The 18,431-nt window shown below is 42.0% G+C and overlaps 1 protein-coding gene across 1 annotated transcript in view; it reads left to right on the top strand.

Annotated features, from left to right (window-relative positions):
* The window catches only part of Nbas (NBAS subunit of NRZ tethering complex), a 367,894-nt gene that overhangs the window by 190,635 nt on the left and 158,828 nt on the right, over positions 1 to 18,431 (top strand). The window contains 1 exon segment of the mRNA XM_032907488.1: positions 9,993 to 10,222. Coding sequence (XP_032763379.1) covers positions 9,993 to 10,222 — 230 coding nt within the window.

Here is an 18,431-nt window from a genome sequence, read left to right on the forward strand (position 1 = left end):
CACCTGTTGCACCTCTCCCTCTGTCCTTTCCCACTGGGTTGAAACAAGGAAGATGCCTGACGTCAATGAGCAATAAACGGTCTTCTCATCTGCTTAAGAGGGTTGTACCAGGTAGCCGAAAGGACAGCCCAGGGGTTAGGAGCATGTACTGTTTTTGCAGAGGACCTGAGTTTGGTTCCTAACATCTGCATCTGATAGCTCACAACTACTTGTAACTCCAGTGCTAACAGATCCAGGCACCAGTAGTCCTGCGTACATCCCTGTGTGTAGAGACACATGTATACATAATTTAAAAATAAAAATAAATCATTAAAGAGGGAAAAGAGAGGGTATGTTATATGACCTGTGGTATGTAGGGGCGGGAAGATTGTGTGCAGGGCTGTGAAACACCATTCTCTCGTCTCAATACAGCCACTGTAATCAGTAGCTCCCATCAACAGTAGTTATGTGCACTGGGTACATACAAGACCAATTCTGTCAACAGTCAGGAAAGGGGGAGGAACTCTTGGGGCCCTTAACTTTTACCTCTGAAAGATCATTTATCAGTAGATTCTAGAAGAGAGTCATTGTCCTTAATTGTGTACATTATGCTGGCCCTCCATGCTTCAACTAATAACTCCAAAGCCACTGTCAGCCAAATGACATTGGGTCCAAATCAAACCTCATGACCTGTAAGAGAGATCGTGGGGAAAGAGAAATGCTGATGTAGGAGGCACAGAGGTCAGAGTGGTCAGTATGCAAAGCACACATCTATATAATTGTAAAAAGTGAAAATAAAACTGTTCACAGGATGCTTACATGAGGTGTGGATCAGAGTAGTAAATGCAGCAGGTGAGAGAACCAAGGGCAGATCCAGTATATTCTCCAAGTTTCAGCTTTGAGAAAGCCAGACACCTTGCAACAGAGCCACACTGTCTTCTGTTCTTAGCTTCAAAAAACCTCTAATGAATTCTTTGGAGGGAAATTGTGATAAAAAGTTATTGGTATTATTTCCCCTACCCTGAAAGCTGAGCGTTGTAAGCAAGCAGAGTCCCTGAAGGGGTGACTAAGTGTAGGAAGCTATCAGGTTCATTTGCCCCCACTTTCATATCTGTCCCCCACTGTCAGCGTCCTCAGAACTGCTCAGCAGATGCTGAACAGTGTCCTGTAGCACTGCCCATCTGTGCAGCCCTCCCCACACAGTTACCCTGGGCTTGCCTCTACATGCTGTGCACACTCTAGTTTTTAGAGATTTTATACTTTTTACTTACTAGGTAATGAGGTATTTGAAGGCATGGTCTGTTGTGTTTATGAGATTTCCAGTGCTTACAGCCAGGTCTGGGACATGAAGACGTAATAAAGAAATAAATGTTTCTTGGAAATATGGTTGAAAACTCATAATTCTGCACTATACCTTGGAAGACTGAGCTATGTGTGTTTTTAGTGACTGTCTCACATCTGACTATTCTGAGGCAGGCAGTGTTCTGGAGGAACCAATAGTGAGCACAGCTTATAAAGCACCTCCCCACTTAGGACCTGCACTCTCCTGGGAATTGGATCTGTGCTGGCTACATTTTCCTGTTTCAGTAAAGCACCATGATCAAAAGCTCCTTGTGAAAGAATTAATTTTTGCTTTGGATTCCAGAGGGAGTGTCCATTATGGCAGAGGAGGCAGGGCAGCAAGAGACCTGAGCAGGAAGCTGAGGGATTGTATCTTCCACATGAACACAAAGCAGGGTGAAGTAAAAGTAGGGTGAGGCTATAAACTGCAGTTCCCAGTGAGGCACTTCCTCTAGCAAGGTTGTACCTCATGAACATTCCATAACCTCCTCAAAAAGTGCCACCACCAGAGGACCAAGTGTTCAAACATGTTCTTATGGGAGACCTTTCTCACTGAAACTACCACATAATACTATGAGCAAAATGTAAAGGTAAGTAGTAGGAAGTAGAGCTGTGTGTGTGTGTGTGTGTGTGTGTGTGTGTGTGTGTGTGTGTGTGTGTGTGTGTGTGTGTGTGTGTGTGTGTGTGCACGCACGTTTGTGCCTGCCTGAGTGGTACTCAGCTGTCTCAGGAGAGGTGTCAGTTGAGAAAGGTTAACCTTGAGTAAGCATGAGCGTCACTGTGCAGCTATGATAGGAAGAATATTCTGGAGAAGAAACAGCAATACCAGCGTCGTCCCAGCAGTGTTATCATCCTGCCATATGCACTGCGGTATTTTATCAGAAGGTATTTGAGTAGCGGGAGCAGAGGAGAGGGGAGGAACTGAGTCCAGATGCAGGCCGTTTTAGCTGGTGGAAGGAGTGTCAGGAAGGGGTGTAAGGACAGTCAGCTCGGCACCTTGTTCACAGGGGCTGCCATAGTCACATGTAAAGTGAGCCTTGCAGCTACTTGTCTGCTTTAAAAATTCTGTCACAGCCATCCTCCACTTGGTCCTTTGAGCAGCTCCATTGTGCAGGGGACAACTCTTTGCAGAAAACACTCAAAGGATCGTGGTGAGTTGCTCAAGGTTACTTCAGTAGAAAGCGACATCCTGTCAGAGCTTTCTCTGCTCATTACGTGGGCATGCTGGCACTCTGGCTTTTTTGCAAAAGAAGGAGTGTCACTTTTTTTGGACCTGAGTGATCTTTCTGGCATACAAATCTAATGGAAATTCCCAGCAGGATATTTTCGTGTGCTACTGCGTTTATAATATGAAATCTAAACTCTCGTGCATGACAGATAAACCCCCAGTGAACTGACTGTCTCTTCCTGTCCCTCTAGGCTCATTTCCTGACATTGCCTCTTTCAGAGATTATATTCTAGCTCTTCTGAAATTAGAATCTTGTCGTGTACCTCTGTGGATATGTGGACTTAGTCCTTTCCTCTCCACTATCTGCTTGCCACGATGGACAGGTGACTCTGAGCCAGGGTACCTTCCCTCATCCCTTTTTGCCTCCTCAACAGAGAGTGGCCTCTCTCTCATCTCCCCTATTGCTTGTATGTGTACTCAGGGAAAAGCTCTTTAATGATATTATAGGCAATGCCCATGCGTCTCCTCTCAGTTCAATGACTGTGTTCGAGGGCAAAATCCCACTGCTTCCTGTACCCTCAGGACCTGATTCCCTGTTCATACTCAGTGACTGTGAACTGGCATGTAAATAAATTCAGTGAATCGTGTCTACTACTGTGCAGTGGGATGTGCATTAGGACACTGGGAGCTTCAGATGTACAGGCGTGAGGTCCAACCTGTATGGACTGGAAGGAAGAGGGGAGGCAGGCACGAGCTGGGTGTGCCGAGTACAGAGCGATGCTCCACAGACTAATGACTGATGATTTGAATCTTTCCAGCATCTTCCTCTGCATCAAACAGCACCGCTGAGTTCAGAGTTAAGTATGACAAACTCCTGATGAGTCATCCTGGAGATGGAAATCCAAGTGGTTTGCTGCCTCCATATACTAACACCCAGGGAGGCACAGCTTTCACTCACTCGTCCCACAGCCTGGCTCTGGTTCTCAGGCTTTTCACATCTCCTACTCCCTGTGGCCAAGCATGCAGGCAGGCCGCTGTGGGTGGATGGATAGACTTTCCTGCCTATGCCCAATGAAGGGCAGGGTTGTCCTGAGCCAGTCAGCAGGGGCTGGCACTCTCCAGGTTTTTTAGGTGGAATTTGGAGCAGCCTTTCTCACCTCTTTTCAATTTTATATAAAATTGTCCACTCTTCTAACATTTGTCCTAATTTTATTTCATTTTTTAATGTGTAATTTATAATCCACACATGGTCAAAAAGAGCAGGTGGAGAAGATGGTATACAGTGAAATCTGTTTCCTTATCCTGCCTGTCCAGCAGTATTTCACAAATACTCATATCTCTTGGAGTGCATTTCAGACAGCTTGTGCTGTGTCTTGTTTTTCACTCGTATCTGACCTTCATGGTTGTGTAAAGGTGTCCACAAACGTGGTCTTGCTGTCATTTTTGAACTTCTGAGAAGGTATCCGTTAGATGGAGACGTGTCCGTAGCTTCAGAGGCTAGAGAGATACATGCAACAGGGATGAAATCCCAGCGCCATGGAAGACTTTGCTAAAGTGTGTACATTTTTTAAAGCTACTAAATGAAAATACTAAGTAGAAAATTATTTCAAAATAATAACTCTAAAGGGGACACCATACTACTTGTTTCCAACTTTACAAACAGGATTACCTAGAAATGGAAGCCGTCAAATACAATAGCGTTACCCTTCTACTAGTGCACAGTAGTAGCGGTGAGCAGACTTCTTTTGTAAATACTCACACATTCCTTGGCTTCCTAGTGACCTGACTACATTCTTTAGAGTAACCATATTTCATTCACCCCTTGAAAAAATGTTACTGTTTCCAAGATAAATAGAAGGGTTCTTCACACTTAGACTCTGGGACTTTTGGTTAGGTTTTCAGCCTCGGTGGTACTTTGCAGTATTACTTTGATATTGAATGTGGAAGATTGCAAAGCCCCCTGTGATGGCTTTGTCTTCTGAGAGGCCGACTGCTTTCACACTCACAAATCATGTCTTTACGCTTCAGCAAGAGCAGGGTGGGGCAGGGAGACAAGAGAGTGGATGTTGAAAATACTCTAAACAACAAAATAATGTTGTTGTTTAATGTTAGGTGCAAGTGTGCTTATGGAAGGCTGGGAGATGCATAAGTGGTGTAAGGACAGCCTGTGGGAGGCCATGTGGTTTGAATTTCCTTCCCAGCTCCTGACTGCAGCCACTGACCCCAGAAATACAAGCAGGCATCTGCAAGACAGGAGCAGCTTGCCTGTCCCCCCATGGCTGGGTTGACATGAAGTTCAAGTGAAAACACTTTGGAAAGTTTGAAAATTTTGCATTTGTAGAGATGATTGATTGTGTATCAGAATCAACACCAGAGTGATTCAGAATTAATTTGGAATATTTTGAGAAAAGCCATGAGCTCATGTGGCAATTATTTAAGTTGAATTTTGGAATAATAGCCAGTCAAGTCCCCTAAGAAAGAGATAGAAAAAATAGTGTCAGTAAGCCAATAATCCACATCGGCAGCTATAGTCTACAACACACTTATCTACCTTCTTCATTTAATCTTTAAGAGGCGTATACAGAAGAAATTGCTTCAAGTTTAAAGGCATGCAACTTGATGATTGAGAGGAAATACCAGGAATCCAGGCTTCTGGGGCCAATTCATTTGTTTCTCCTGCAGAAGTAATTTTGCTTTTTCTTGGAAGGCTTAGTAAAAAGTTGTTTCTTTTTCTTACATTTTCCACAATTATTTGAAATAATGAAAAAGGACATGTCTCTAAACTCAACGGCTATTTTGATAGTTCATACATGTGCCATTCTGATAAATCTGCTATCAAGCAATTAATAGAATACCACAGTTCATCATTCTATTAAGGAGTAAGTTCCAAAAGAGGTGTTCTCAAGGACCTGAGCAGAGAATGCTGTTAGAGAAGGAAAGACTGGGTGGGAAATAGCTTAAATCAGATAGCTCGTCCTAAATTTTCTAACTCATTTATACATGCGGGTATGAAAGCAACTTCCCTCTTAAAATAGAATGGCAGTACTCTGTCACTGGTAAAAGGATTCCAGTGGCTAGTCTCATATATGTGCAGTGGGCACCAAGTGTGGCCGGTCCTAAAGCTTTAAGAGACTACCTTTCCTGGATACCAAATGTAAAAGATGTTTCCTTCTTGAAGGCCTTGTGCGTGGGAATCAGACACTTGCATTGTGGGTCACCAGTTTGGCAGCCTCTTAAAGAGTTCATAGCACCCACCTTAAGACAGAGATGGTCTTAAGAACCTCGCCTGGGGTTGGGATTTAGCTCAGTGGTAGGCGCTTGCCTAAGCGCAAGGCCCTAGTTCGGTCCTCAGCTCCAGAAAAAAAAAAAAAAAGGAAAAAAAAAAGAAAGAAACGCCTCACCCCACATCATAGTTGAGAGTGTATGAGAGCACAGGTGCATGACTTCTCAGATTTTCTATCCTGAAGGCTTAAATATAAGATATTTGTTCATAAATATTTCAGTAATATAGTGAATAAATATGATGTAGAAATTCATGAAATAAAAATGATTAATATAGGGCTACTTTCTCATGAAAGAAGAGATTAAGTTGATTAATTATATGGGACTCTATTAGCTATAATTTGTTGGTCTGAAAATTATGTTTTACAAAGAATTCAATTCTGAATATTTAGCAGAATCATAGAGGAAAGATATATAACCTCATTTCCACACTGGAGGGACTTGTAAGGATTTATTTTATTTTAATGGTTGAATTCCTGTATTCTCAGAGGATGTTACTCTTAGGAAGATGATCATCTGGTGAAGTCTTGTCTTTCAACTTTGTAGAAGCTGAGTGCCAAAAGCATCAAGGAATGAAGTCCGTTCCTCTCTCCACAGAGTTCTTAGGCCTGGTAGCCTCTGCTTCTGAGATGAACTGCCATTCAGATGCATCCTGTACACTGTTTTGTGTACCTCTTTGCCGACCGCTAAGATTTTAAATTCTTGAGAGTAAGCTCTGGGCGTTACTGGGTTTCATAGCATAGTTCAGAAAGAGGTGCTTTGTCAGATAAGCTTCTGTTTGCAGTAGATGACAACCAGCACAGAGACCCACAACTGAGTGTGCACAGAGTAAGACTGAAGCACGTTCAGCCCCCTCTTCCCCTACAATCATGTGTTCCAGAGTCTGTCTTCTAAAGGCTTGGGATCGTTGGGAGAGAGGTTGGAAAGAGTGTAAGAGCTAGAGGCAGCAGATGATTGTGACCTGTAGGAGACCAGTCCAGACCACTTCCTAGCGTAGAGATTAGAGCTGGCCGTGAACTTCACCCCTAGCCAAGGACTTACTGTCAACTGTCTATTTTCTCTAAGTGCATAGCCCTTGATTCATTAACAGAGCTCTAAAAGAACACCACATATCTGTGACTATTTGGGTAGCAAAATTAGCATAGAAAGCATGTAAAACTGGGCACAAATTAACATAGAAAGCATGCACAAAATAGAACAGGGTTAGATTGAGAAAGACTTGTGGAAGAAAGACTATATATGATCAAAACTTGTTATACAAAATTCTGACAGAACTAATAAAAAATTAAAAACACCTCATTTGTGCTTTCCAATAAACTGAGGAGGTTGTTCATCAACAGTCTTTTCTTGTGGAGAAACAGGGCATGAACTCCAAATTGGCCCAAACCAAGTGCAAAACTAAAATATAAACCGGGACTAGTGACTTAAAGCTCAGAAGAGTTTACTATGCATCTTATTTTTGTAGAGGATTCTATTGTGTTCTGAAAAAGATGGATTTATGAATGTTCATGGTCTCCTTCCTCCAGAACCTATGCTATAATGAGAGAAGGGAAACATAAATTATATACTACAGGAGCAATTGCAGTAAGAGTTTTGAAAATCTTTCAGCAAAGTCTACATTCCTCTTGTTTATTTGTTTGTCTGCTTGGTATGTTTTGTTTCTTCCTTTTCTTTGTTTTATCTTTGTTGTTCCTAGCTCTCTTGCTTCATTCCATACTCAGTTTGCATATTTCTCTGAGGCCTCTCACAGGCAGGAAGCTGTTTTATCTTTGCTTCCAGTTTACAGGCAGGATAGTGAAGTTCTGAATGAACCAGCAGTCACAGGGTCATCCAGCTGCTAACTTCTGCATGTCTGCTTACATCAGGGTGACATGCGATTGTATTGATTGACGAAAGAAGATTAATTAGTTCTTTTGCCTTATGTGAACATGAAGATTATATCTGTAGTTGAAACTTCCTGCAGGATAGAAAGGATATATGGATATATATATATATATATATATATATATATATATATATATATATAATGTTATTTTTCTTGTTGCTGTGACAAAAGACCTGATAGGTGTAATTTGAGCAAGGGAAGGTTTATGTCGGCTTAGAGCTTGAAGGTACCATCCCATGACTGGGAATGCATGTTGGTAACTTTCAGTTACTTTCAGCCAGTCAGGAAGTGAGACAGGAATGCTGGCAACGAGCTCATTTTCGTCATGTATTTGGGATGTGACTTCCAGTCCATGGGCTGGTGCAGCTCACATTTAGGGTAGGTCTTCATCCCTTAATCAACTCAAGTTAGAAACTTTCTCATAGACTTGCCCAGAGGTGTTTCAGGACTCCATAAAGTTGACAATATTAACCACCCCGTAGCTGATTCCCACAATTTCAGCGAGTTGATATAAGCTTTCTGTCTGTCTTTATAATTCTAGTCCCTAGAATGTACTTATCTAACCTTTGCTGGAGTCTGTCTTCATATTCCTTGGGGCCTTTCTAGTGCTAGTGTCTGCATAGTTAGGTTGGATATTAAGTCTTCCAAGAAGACTTCTTTGACAAGTTGTCTCCCTGTAGCGCCCCAAGCTCATCGTGCCTGGCCATCTTACCTCTGCTTGCTCTGCTGTCTGTCTTAGTAGATTTCATCTCTGGAGTAGACGGACACGTTCTTGTAGTGCATTGCTTAGCATATAAGTGTACAAATTCTCCTTCCCCCCTTTTGGTTTAAGAACATAGGAGCAAAGGTTTTGCATCCTAGGTGAGCTTTAATTGTGATGGCTGCTGGGTTTAAGCATTGGAGATGCTTCAGATTATTTCTTAAACATTTAAGTGAGGGAGAGATTTATTTGACCATGAAGTAACTAACCAAAGAATGTTCAGGGAAATAATCACTAGCATTGAATGCTTTCAATTGATAAACTAAGACTAACTTGGCTGTGGTGATAAAACTTAAGTAACAGCACAGAAACATTGTATCTTTTTAAAAAACGCACCTTGAATGAATTTAAAATGGCCCTGTGGCTTCCTGTGGTAGAATTTAGTGTTGTGTTTTTCTGAGATTATGACCAAATATGTATGTGTGTAGAGAAAAATCTGTTAGGTTGACTTTTACTTAGTCTACCTGTTGGAATCCAGCATTTCTCTAATTGGCTTTTATCTATGCCTCCGGATTGTTTCATAACAGGATGAAGAGAGAGACTGACTGGCAGGGCAGGTTTGCTTGAATAGACTCAACATTGACAAATTTCCTATGTAGCTCAGAATAATGGGTTTTCATGTTAAAAATGCTGACAGCCTATCATCATTAGGAATGGAGTTCTGAGAACCTAATATAGAGTGTGGGTTTTTCCTCTCTAACTTACTTACTTTAAAATAGGTAGTATGCCTCTGAGAAATCAGGACGGGCTGAGTTCATGCCATTATTCTTTATGACTTGTAATCCCAAAATCATGGCTAAGCCTCTGTCTTGCCTTATTGAGTTTCAGACCAACTTATATCTATTTATAATATAAATATGACCACTTAACCACTCATTTCCATGCTCTGTCATCTGTTGGATTCCCTGTTTTCTTATATTTGAATAATTTTATTGCCTTTCAAGAAGCTGCCAAGAACCATTGGACCTATGTCCCTTTAAGCCCCAAATAAAGCAGAGTTATAAAAAAAAGTTGACCTTTGAATGCTTTCTTAGAAGCCTATTAGTGTCTTTGACTTTGCAAGCTAAAGTCAGTTTTTATTCTTGTTTTCCTAACCTATCCCAAAAGAAAACATTCTTTTCCTCTGCTGTCTAGCCTTGAATAGTAAAGTTACTAGACTATACCTTTCTTACTCAGACTTCCTTGTGGTGGGCCACAAGAATGAAGATCAGTATGTCTTCCCAGAGGGAATTATTAAAAATGACCAGCAGATTAGGACAAAATGTGATATAGGTATATGATATTTCAAAATGTAAAAGTATTAATTTTAAGTTGTTTATAAGCTTTTACAATGGAAAACAAATTAAAGTAGGAGCTCAGAAAGACTGTTTGTAGGTTCGGCTCTGTGTCCTTTCTTTGAGGTGTGCAATGTGCTCCCTTTGACTTGGCTTTTAGGTGGCTATGATTAAATGCACCAAGCAGTGGAAAGTGGCATTCAGATTTCTAGGAACTATGTTTTTCTCTTCTTAAGAGAAAACTTGTATATATGTTTATATATGCATACTGTACATAAAATACATTTTCTATGACGTTCACAGGTTGATCCCAAGGAATTAATCAAGATGGTGACCAGGCATGTGGTTCAGCATGGGCACGAAGCCTGGCCCGAGGACCTCTTGTCACTGACCAGGCAGCTGCACTACTACAATGAACGCCTTCTGGACTTCACCCAGGCTCAGCTCCTCCAGGGCCTGGGGAAGGGTGTGGACGTGCAGAGGTTTACCGCTGATGACCAGTACAAAAGAGAAACCATCCTGGGCCTTGCAGAGTAAGAGTCACATTATCTCCCAAGGGTGGATTCAAAATGCAAAAGGATGAATTGGATTCATAGATTAGTGGGAACAGTTACCAGCACGGGAGTGTCCTCGAGCTCTCCCAGCGCTATGAGGAGTAGATGGTACAGAAATCTGTGGACACAGACATAAGAATCTGTTAATAGAGGTAGGGAGCACTGGGTGTGATGAGGTGGTGTTGTTGCTGTTGGCTTCTCATGTCTCTGGTAATCAAAGTATATAGAGTCGATATTTCTTCAGTGTGTTTATAGCTTCAGTGCCCTCACTCTAGAAGGTACAGTGTTGAAGGTACAGGTGCCTACATCCTGGATTCTAACGAAACAAGCCATTTCCTACCCAGGCACCTCACAGAGAAGGGAAAAAGTGCCATTTGCCTTTCTGAGTGAACAGCATGCCCTGTGTAAGAAGGTGATACAACTAACCCCTTTTGCAAGAGTGGATCTCTAGGAGTGGAAAGAAGGAGTTCCCTTGGGTTTCACTGGAGCTGTGCTGTGTTTTAGTAGTGTAGATGAAGTGAGTAGTATTTACTGTGCAGAGGGTGGGAGGTGTGCTGTTACCATTCAGTTCCTCAATGGAAATTGTCTCTAACACTTTCACTCCACCACTGAGTATGTATCATGGAGCACCCCCAAAGTGCTGTGTGTGGGGCTCTGCAGGCTTCATCTGAAGCCTTTCATCACCACAGCTCTATGATTTAAAGTATTCTTGTCTGCATTTAGTAAATGAAAAAAACGCTACTTAGAGACAGTCGGTGGCCCAAGTTGCATGGGTGGTACAGGCTACAAGTTCCACCTTAATCTGCCTCTTGTCGCATTTGAAGAACATCTCATCTTTGTCACAACATGGTGTGCCTTCTTGTACACTGCTTCTATTCTCAGTGAAGCACTCATGTGCCATGAAGTTTAGAATTGTAGTATTGAAACCGTGGCTGAATTCTGTGTACATTGACTGGGTAGCTACTCATGTCTCCTGAGAAATTACTTTGAAATACCAAAAATGATTTGGATTGTGGTAGTGGTATGCCGTTATTCAAATTATCCTTAAATCCTTATGAAAATGGCAAAGAAACATTGCCATTCTCTGATAACTATATTAGACTGTGTCTCTTTTCTCTTAGAGGTGTCTGGATTCCCTCTGAGGTAAGGCAGGGCATGGGGGAGTTGAAGAAAAGATAGTGTGGCAAGCCTGTGCCAGTCTCAATTAACAAGTGGCTTTCTCTTCTCATCATTTCTTCCAAAATCTCAGCTTCTGAGTCATTTTAAAACCTGATTTTATGGTGGCCTAAGACAACTTCCTTGCTTCTGGAAGAAGAATCTGAGAAACTAGTTTTTTTTTTTTTTTTTTTATTAACTTGAGTATTTCTTATTTATATTTCAATGTTATTCCCTTTACCACGGTTCCGGCCAACATCCCCTAATCCCCCCTCCCTTCTTTATGGGTGTTCCCTCCCCATCCTCCCCCATTGCCACCCTCCCCCAACAATCATGTTCACTGGGGTTCAGTCTTAGCAGGACCAAGGGCTTCCCCTTCCACTGGTGCTCTTACTAGGATATTCATTGCTACCTATGAGGTCAGAGTCCAGGGTCAGTCCATGTATAGTCTTTAGGTAGTGGCTTAGTCTGGAAGCTCTGGTTGGTTGGCATTGTTGTTCATAAGGGGTCACAAGCCCCTTCAAGCTCTTCCAGTTCTTTCTCTGATTCCTTCAACGGGGGTCCTATTCTCAGTTCAGTGGTTTGCTGCTGGCATTCGCCTCTGTATTTGCTGTATTCTGGCTGTGTCTCTCAGGAGCGATCTACATCCGGCTCCTGTCAGCCTGCACTTCTTTGCTTCATCCATCTTGTCTAATTGGGTGGCTGTATATGTATGGGCCACATGTGGGGCAGGCTCTGAATGGGTGTCCCTTCAGTCTCTGTTTTAATCTTTGCCTCTCTCTTCCCTGCCAAGGGTATTCTTGTTCCCCTTTTAAAGAAGGAGTGAAGCATTCACATTTTGATCATCCGTCTTGAGTTTCATTTGTTCTATGCATCTAGGGTAATTCAAGCATTTGGGCTAATAGCCACTTATCAATGAGTGCATACCATGTGTGTTTTTCTGTGATTGGGTTACCTCACTCAGGATGATATTTTCCAGTTCCAACCATTTGTCTATGAATTTCATAAAGTCATTGTTTTTGATAGCTGAGTAATATTCCATTGTGTGGATGTACCACATTTTCTGTATCCATTCCTCTGTTGAAGGGCATCTGGGTTCTTTCCAGCTTCTGGCTATTATAAACAAGGCTGCTATGAACATAGTGGAGCACGTGTCTTTTTTATATGTTGGGGCATCTTGTGGGTATATGCCCAAGAGAGGTATAGCTGGATCCTCAGGTAGTTCAATGTCCCAATTTTCTGAAGAACCTCCAGACTGATTTCCAGAATGGTTGTACCAGTCTGCAATCCCACCAACAATGGAGGAGTGTTCCTCTTTCTCTGCATCCTCGCCAGCATCTGCTGTCACCTGAGCTTTTGATCTTAGCCATTCTCACTGGTGTGAGGTGAAATCTCAGGGTTGTTTTGATTTGCATTTCCCTTATGACTAACGATGTTGAACATTTCTTTAGGTGTTTCTCGGCCATTTGGCATTCCTCAGTTGTGAATTCTTTGTTTAGCTCTGAACCCCATTTTTTAATAGGGTTATTTGTCTCCCTGCGGTCTAACTTCTTGAGTTCTTTGTATATTTTGGATATAAGACCTCTATCTGTTGTAGGATTGGTAAAGATCTTTTCCCAATCTGCTGGTTGCTGTTTTGTCCTAACCACAGTGTCCTTTGCCTTACAGAAGCTTTGCAGTTTTATGAGATCCCATTTGTCGATTCTTGATCTTAGAGCATAAGCCATTGGTGTTTTGTTCAGGAAATTTTTTCCAGTGCCCATGTGTTCGAGATGCTGCCCTAGTTTTTCTTCTATTAGATTGAATGTATCTGGTTTGATGTGGAGGTCCTTGATCCACTTGGACTTAAACTTTGTACAGGGTGATAAGCATGGATCGATCTGCATTCTTCTACATGTTGACCTCCAGTTGAACCAGCACCATTTGCTGAAAATGCTATCTTTTTTCCATTGAATGGTTTTGGCCCCTTTGTCAAAAATCAAGTGCCCATAGGCGTGTGGGTTCATTTCTGGGTCTTCAATTCTGTTCCATTGGTCTATCTATCTGTCTCTGTACCAATACCATGCAGTTTTTATCACTATTGCTCTGTAATATTGCTCGAGTTCAGGGATAGTGATTCCCCCTGAAGTCCTTTTATTGTTTAGGATAGTTTTAGCTATCCTGGGTTTTTTGTTATTCCAGATGAATTTGCAAATTGTTCTGTCTAACTCTTTGAAGAATTGGATTGGTATTTTGATGGGGATTGCATTGAATCTGTAGATCGCTTTTGATAAAATGGCCATTTTTACTATATTAATCCTGCCAATCCCTGAGCATGGGAGAACTTTCCATCTTCTGAGGTCTTCTTCAATTTCTTTCTACAGAGTCTTGAAGTTCTTATTGTACAGATCTTTTACTTGCTTGGTTAAAGTCACACCGAGGTACTTTATATTGTTTGGGTCTATTATGAAGGGTGTCATTTCCCTAATTTCTTTTTCAGCTTGTTTCTCTTTTGTGTAGAGGAAGGCTACTGATTTATTTGAGATAATTTTATACCCAGCCACTTTGCTGAAGTTGTTTATCAGCTTTAGTAGTTCTCTGGTGGAACTTTTGGGATCACTTAAATATACTATCATATCATCTGCAAATAGTGATATTTTGACTTCTTCTTTACCAGTCTGTATCCCCTTGATTTCCTTTTGTTGTCTGATTGCTCTGGCTAGAACTTCAAGAACTATATTGAATAAGTAGGGAGAGAGTGGGCAGCCTTGTTTATTCCCTGATTTTAGTGGGATTGCTTCAAGGAGAAACTAGGTTTTAAGGAGTTGTCCCAGGCCTCACAACCAGGAAGGACTTGAGTCTGGGTTTCTTACTCTAGTTACAGTGTACTTTTCCTTTGCCATTTGTAATCCTCACCGCCATGTTGATGGTTTCTTATGAGAGGGTTGTTATGTAGAATAACAGTGCTATGAGGGATGGAGTGCCTTATTTTATTAGTTACATTTTGATGGAGTTTTGTCTAAGTATGCAGCTGGCATATGCTATGTGAAGTATGTCCTCAAGGACAAATATATGTTTTTGATAAATATATAATAGTGTCTTCTATATTCGGTTGTTTAGAAAAATACACTGCAGTCTTTAGATGGCTTGTTTGAAATACCTCACAGTTTCAGTGGGGGTTTGAGCTTTGCCACTTCTCATTTGGTGAATATTCCAACATCTCAGGCAATACTGAAAAACAGTGTCTCCTGGTTCTTGGCACTCTTATTTCCACTTATGCACAGGCTGACTCTTCTTCTTATACTCTGAATTTCATAAGTCTTTTATATATGTCTTGTATTGTCTGCATGTCTTTGTGAAAACATTCTCAGAGCCAGGCAGTGTAGTTTTAAAAAGGGTATAAAATAATTCTTCTACTCATCTTCACGAAGCGATAAAGATGCTAACGCACGACTGGAGTGATAGCTTAGTTGGCAGGTGCTTGCCTTTTATGCAAGAGGACCTGCATCGGATGCCCTAGAACATGTGGAAGAGGCCAGACAGATTGGTGACAGTTTCTTACAATCCCAGCAATGGGGAAATGGTAAATAGAGACAAACATATCCCTGGAAGCTTATGGACAGCTACCCTTAGCTCTGTGGCAAAGATGCAGGCCAGTGAGAGACCTTGACTCAAAAGATGGAAGGCACCTGGGGACCGACCTCTGAGATTGTCCTCAGATGTCCACATATATCATGTATGACAACACTCTCATCTCCTCACACAAATGTGTACACACACACACACACACACACACACACACACACACACACACACACACGACAATCCAAATCTAACATGTTTCTCTGTTAAGTTCTCATAACTGAGAGGGCTCCTTGGTGATGTTCCCTAGTGGTCTCGTTTTATCCCATCGGGTCTGCACTTCATTAGAATCATACCCACTGACAGCAGCACACTGCATGGGTTAACACACTTCATTAGAATCATACCCACTGACAGCAGCACACTGCATGGGTTAACACACTTAATGAGAATCATACCCACTGACAGCAGCACACTTAATGAGAATCATACCCACTGACAGCAGCACACTTAATGAGAATCATACCCACTGACAGCAGCACACTTAATGAGAATCATACCCACTGACAGCAGCACACTGCATGGGTTAACACACTTAATGAGAATCATACCCACTGACAGCAGCACACTGCATGGGTTAACACACTTCATTAGAATCATACCCACTGACAGTAGCACACTGCATGGGTTAACACACTTAATGAGAATCATACCCACTGACAGTAGCACACTGCACGGGTTAACACACTTCATTAGAATCATACCCACTGACAGCAGCAAAATGGCATGGGTTAACACCTTTAATGGAATCATACCCCCTGACAGCAGCACACTGCATGGGTTAACACACTTAATGAGAATTATACCCACTGACAGTAGCACACTGCATGGGTTAACACACTTCATTAGAATCATACCCACTGACAGCAGCACACTTAATGAGAATCATACCCACTTACAGCAGCACACTGCATGGGTTAACACACTTCATTAGAATCATACCCACTGACAGCAGCACACTGCATGGGTTAACACACTTAATGAGAATCATACCCACTGACAGTAGCACACTGCATGGGTTAACACACTTAATGAGAATCATACCCACTGACAGCAGCACACTGCATGGGTTAACACACTTCATTAGAATCATACCCACTGACAGCAGCACACTGCATGAGTTAACACACTTCATTAGAATCATACCCACTGACAGCAGCACACTGCATGGGTTAACACACTTCATTAGAATCATACCCACTGACAGTAGCACACTGCATGGGTTAACACACTTAATGAGAATCATACCCACTGACAGCAGCACACTGCATGGGTTAACACACTTAATGAGAATCATACCCACTGACAGCAGCACACTGCATGGGTTAACACACTTCATTAGAATCATACCCACTGACAGTAGCACACTGCATGGGTTAACACACTTCATTAGAATCATACCCACTGACAGCAGCACACTGCATGGGTTAACACACTTAATGGAATCATACCCCCTGACAGCAGCACACTGCATGGGTTAACACACTTAATGAGAATTATACCCACTGACAGTAGCACACTGCATGGGTTAACACACTTCATTAGAATCATACCCACTGACAGCAGCACACTGAATGAGAATCATACCCACTTACAGTAGCACACTGCATGGGTTAACACACTTCATTAGAATCATACCCACTGACAGCAGCACACTGCATGGGTTAACACACTTAATGAGAATCATACCCACTGACAGTAGCACACTGCATGGGTTAACACACTTAATGAGAATCATACCCACTGACAGCAGCACACTGCATGGGTTAACACACTTCATTAGAATCATACCCACTTACAGCAACACACTGCATGGGTTAACACACTTCATTAGAATCATACCCACTGACAGCAGCACACTGCATGGGTTAACACACTTCATTAGAATCATACCCACTGACAGTAGCACACTGCATGGGTTAACACACTTAATGAGAATCATACCCACTGACAGCAGCACACTGCATGGGTTAACACACTTAATGAGAATCATACCCACTGACAGCAGCACACTGCATGGGTTAACACACTTCATTAGAATCATACCCACTGACAGTAGCACACTGCATGGGTTAACACACTTCATTAGAATCATACCCACTGACAGCAGCACACTGCATGGGTTAACACACTTAATGAGAATCATACCCACTGACAGCAGCACACTTAATGAGAATCATACCTACTTATAGCAACACACTGCATGGGTTAACACACTTCATCAGAATCATACCCACTGACAGCAGCACACTGCATGGGTTAACACACTTAATGAGAATCATACCCACTGACAGTAGCACACTGCATGGGTTAACACACTTCATTAGAATCATACCCACTGACAGAGCACACTCATAACACCACATACCCACTGACAGTAGCACACTGCACGGGTTAACACACTTCATTAGAATCATACCCACTGACAGCAGCACACTGCATGGGTTAACACACTTAATGAGAATCATACTCACTGACAGTAGCACACTGCATGGGTTAATACACTTCATTAGAATCATACCCACTGACAGTAGCACACTGCATGGGTTAACACACTTCATTAGAATCATACCCACTGACAGTAGCACACTGCATGGGTTAACACAATTAATGAGAATCATACCCACTGACAGTAGCACACTGCATGGGTTAACACACTTAATGAGAATCATACCCACTGACAGTAGCACACTGCATGGGTTAACACACTTTTGCAGCATGTTATTTCCTTCTGCACTTCTTCACTTCCTGGAATAGCGTCCTTCTTTTAAAGATTTATAGAAAAACAAATAAGAATCCCAGAAGAATGCAAAAGAAGATGGGCACAGACACCATACAGCAGCAAAGCCAAAGGACTTAGGAGGGACCTGTTCAGGAAGCTTTTGCAAACCCCTGGGTAAAGAAACACAGAAGCACTGAGGCTCATTTAGCTAGATATTTAGCTGGCCATCCTCACAACAACAGAGTCCATTGCTGCTGTGGTCGCACCAAGGCCCTTCTAGCTAAGGCTAATTCCGTTTCTTACTTTTTTGCCTTTGGAGAGAAAGTAGGATTCCTGCAGTAACCACAATATTACTTTCTGGACTCTTTTCCTGGTATTGTTTATGGACCCCCCCCCATCCCCACACCCACCCTCACCCCCACTCCCACATACACACCCTGTGATGTGCTTTCCTGTCTTAAACTTCCCTCTAGATCTTTGTTGGCTACAAAGAATGCTATAGGTTTTGAGGATCGTGTACTTTTCCTGATGATCAGTTTGCTCCATTTATCAGAAGTCGGTTAGACTGGCCTGCTGACATTTGTGCTTAGTTAATTTTCATTTGTTCATCTGTCAGTTCAAATTGATTACTCTTAATCCCAATTCTTACAGTATTTTGGAATTAAAGAAAACCTTCCCCTGCTGTATTTA

The sequence above is a fragment of the Rattus rattus genome, chromosome 7 (genome assembly GCF_011064425.1).
Source record: "Rattus rattus isolate New Zealand chromosome 7, Rrattus_CSIRO_v1, whole genome shotgun sequence".
Lineage (NCBI taxonomy): Eukaryota > Metazoa > Chordata > Mammalia > Rodentia > Muridae > Rattus > Rattus rattus.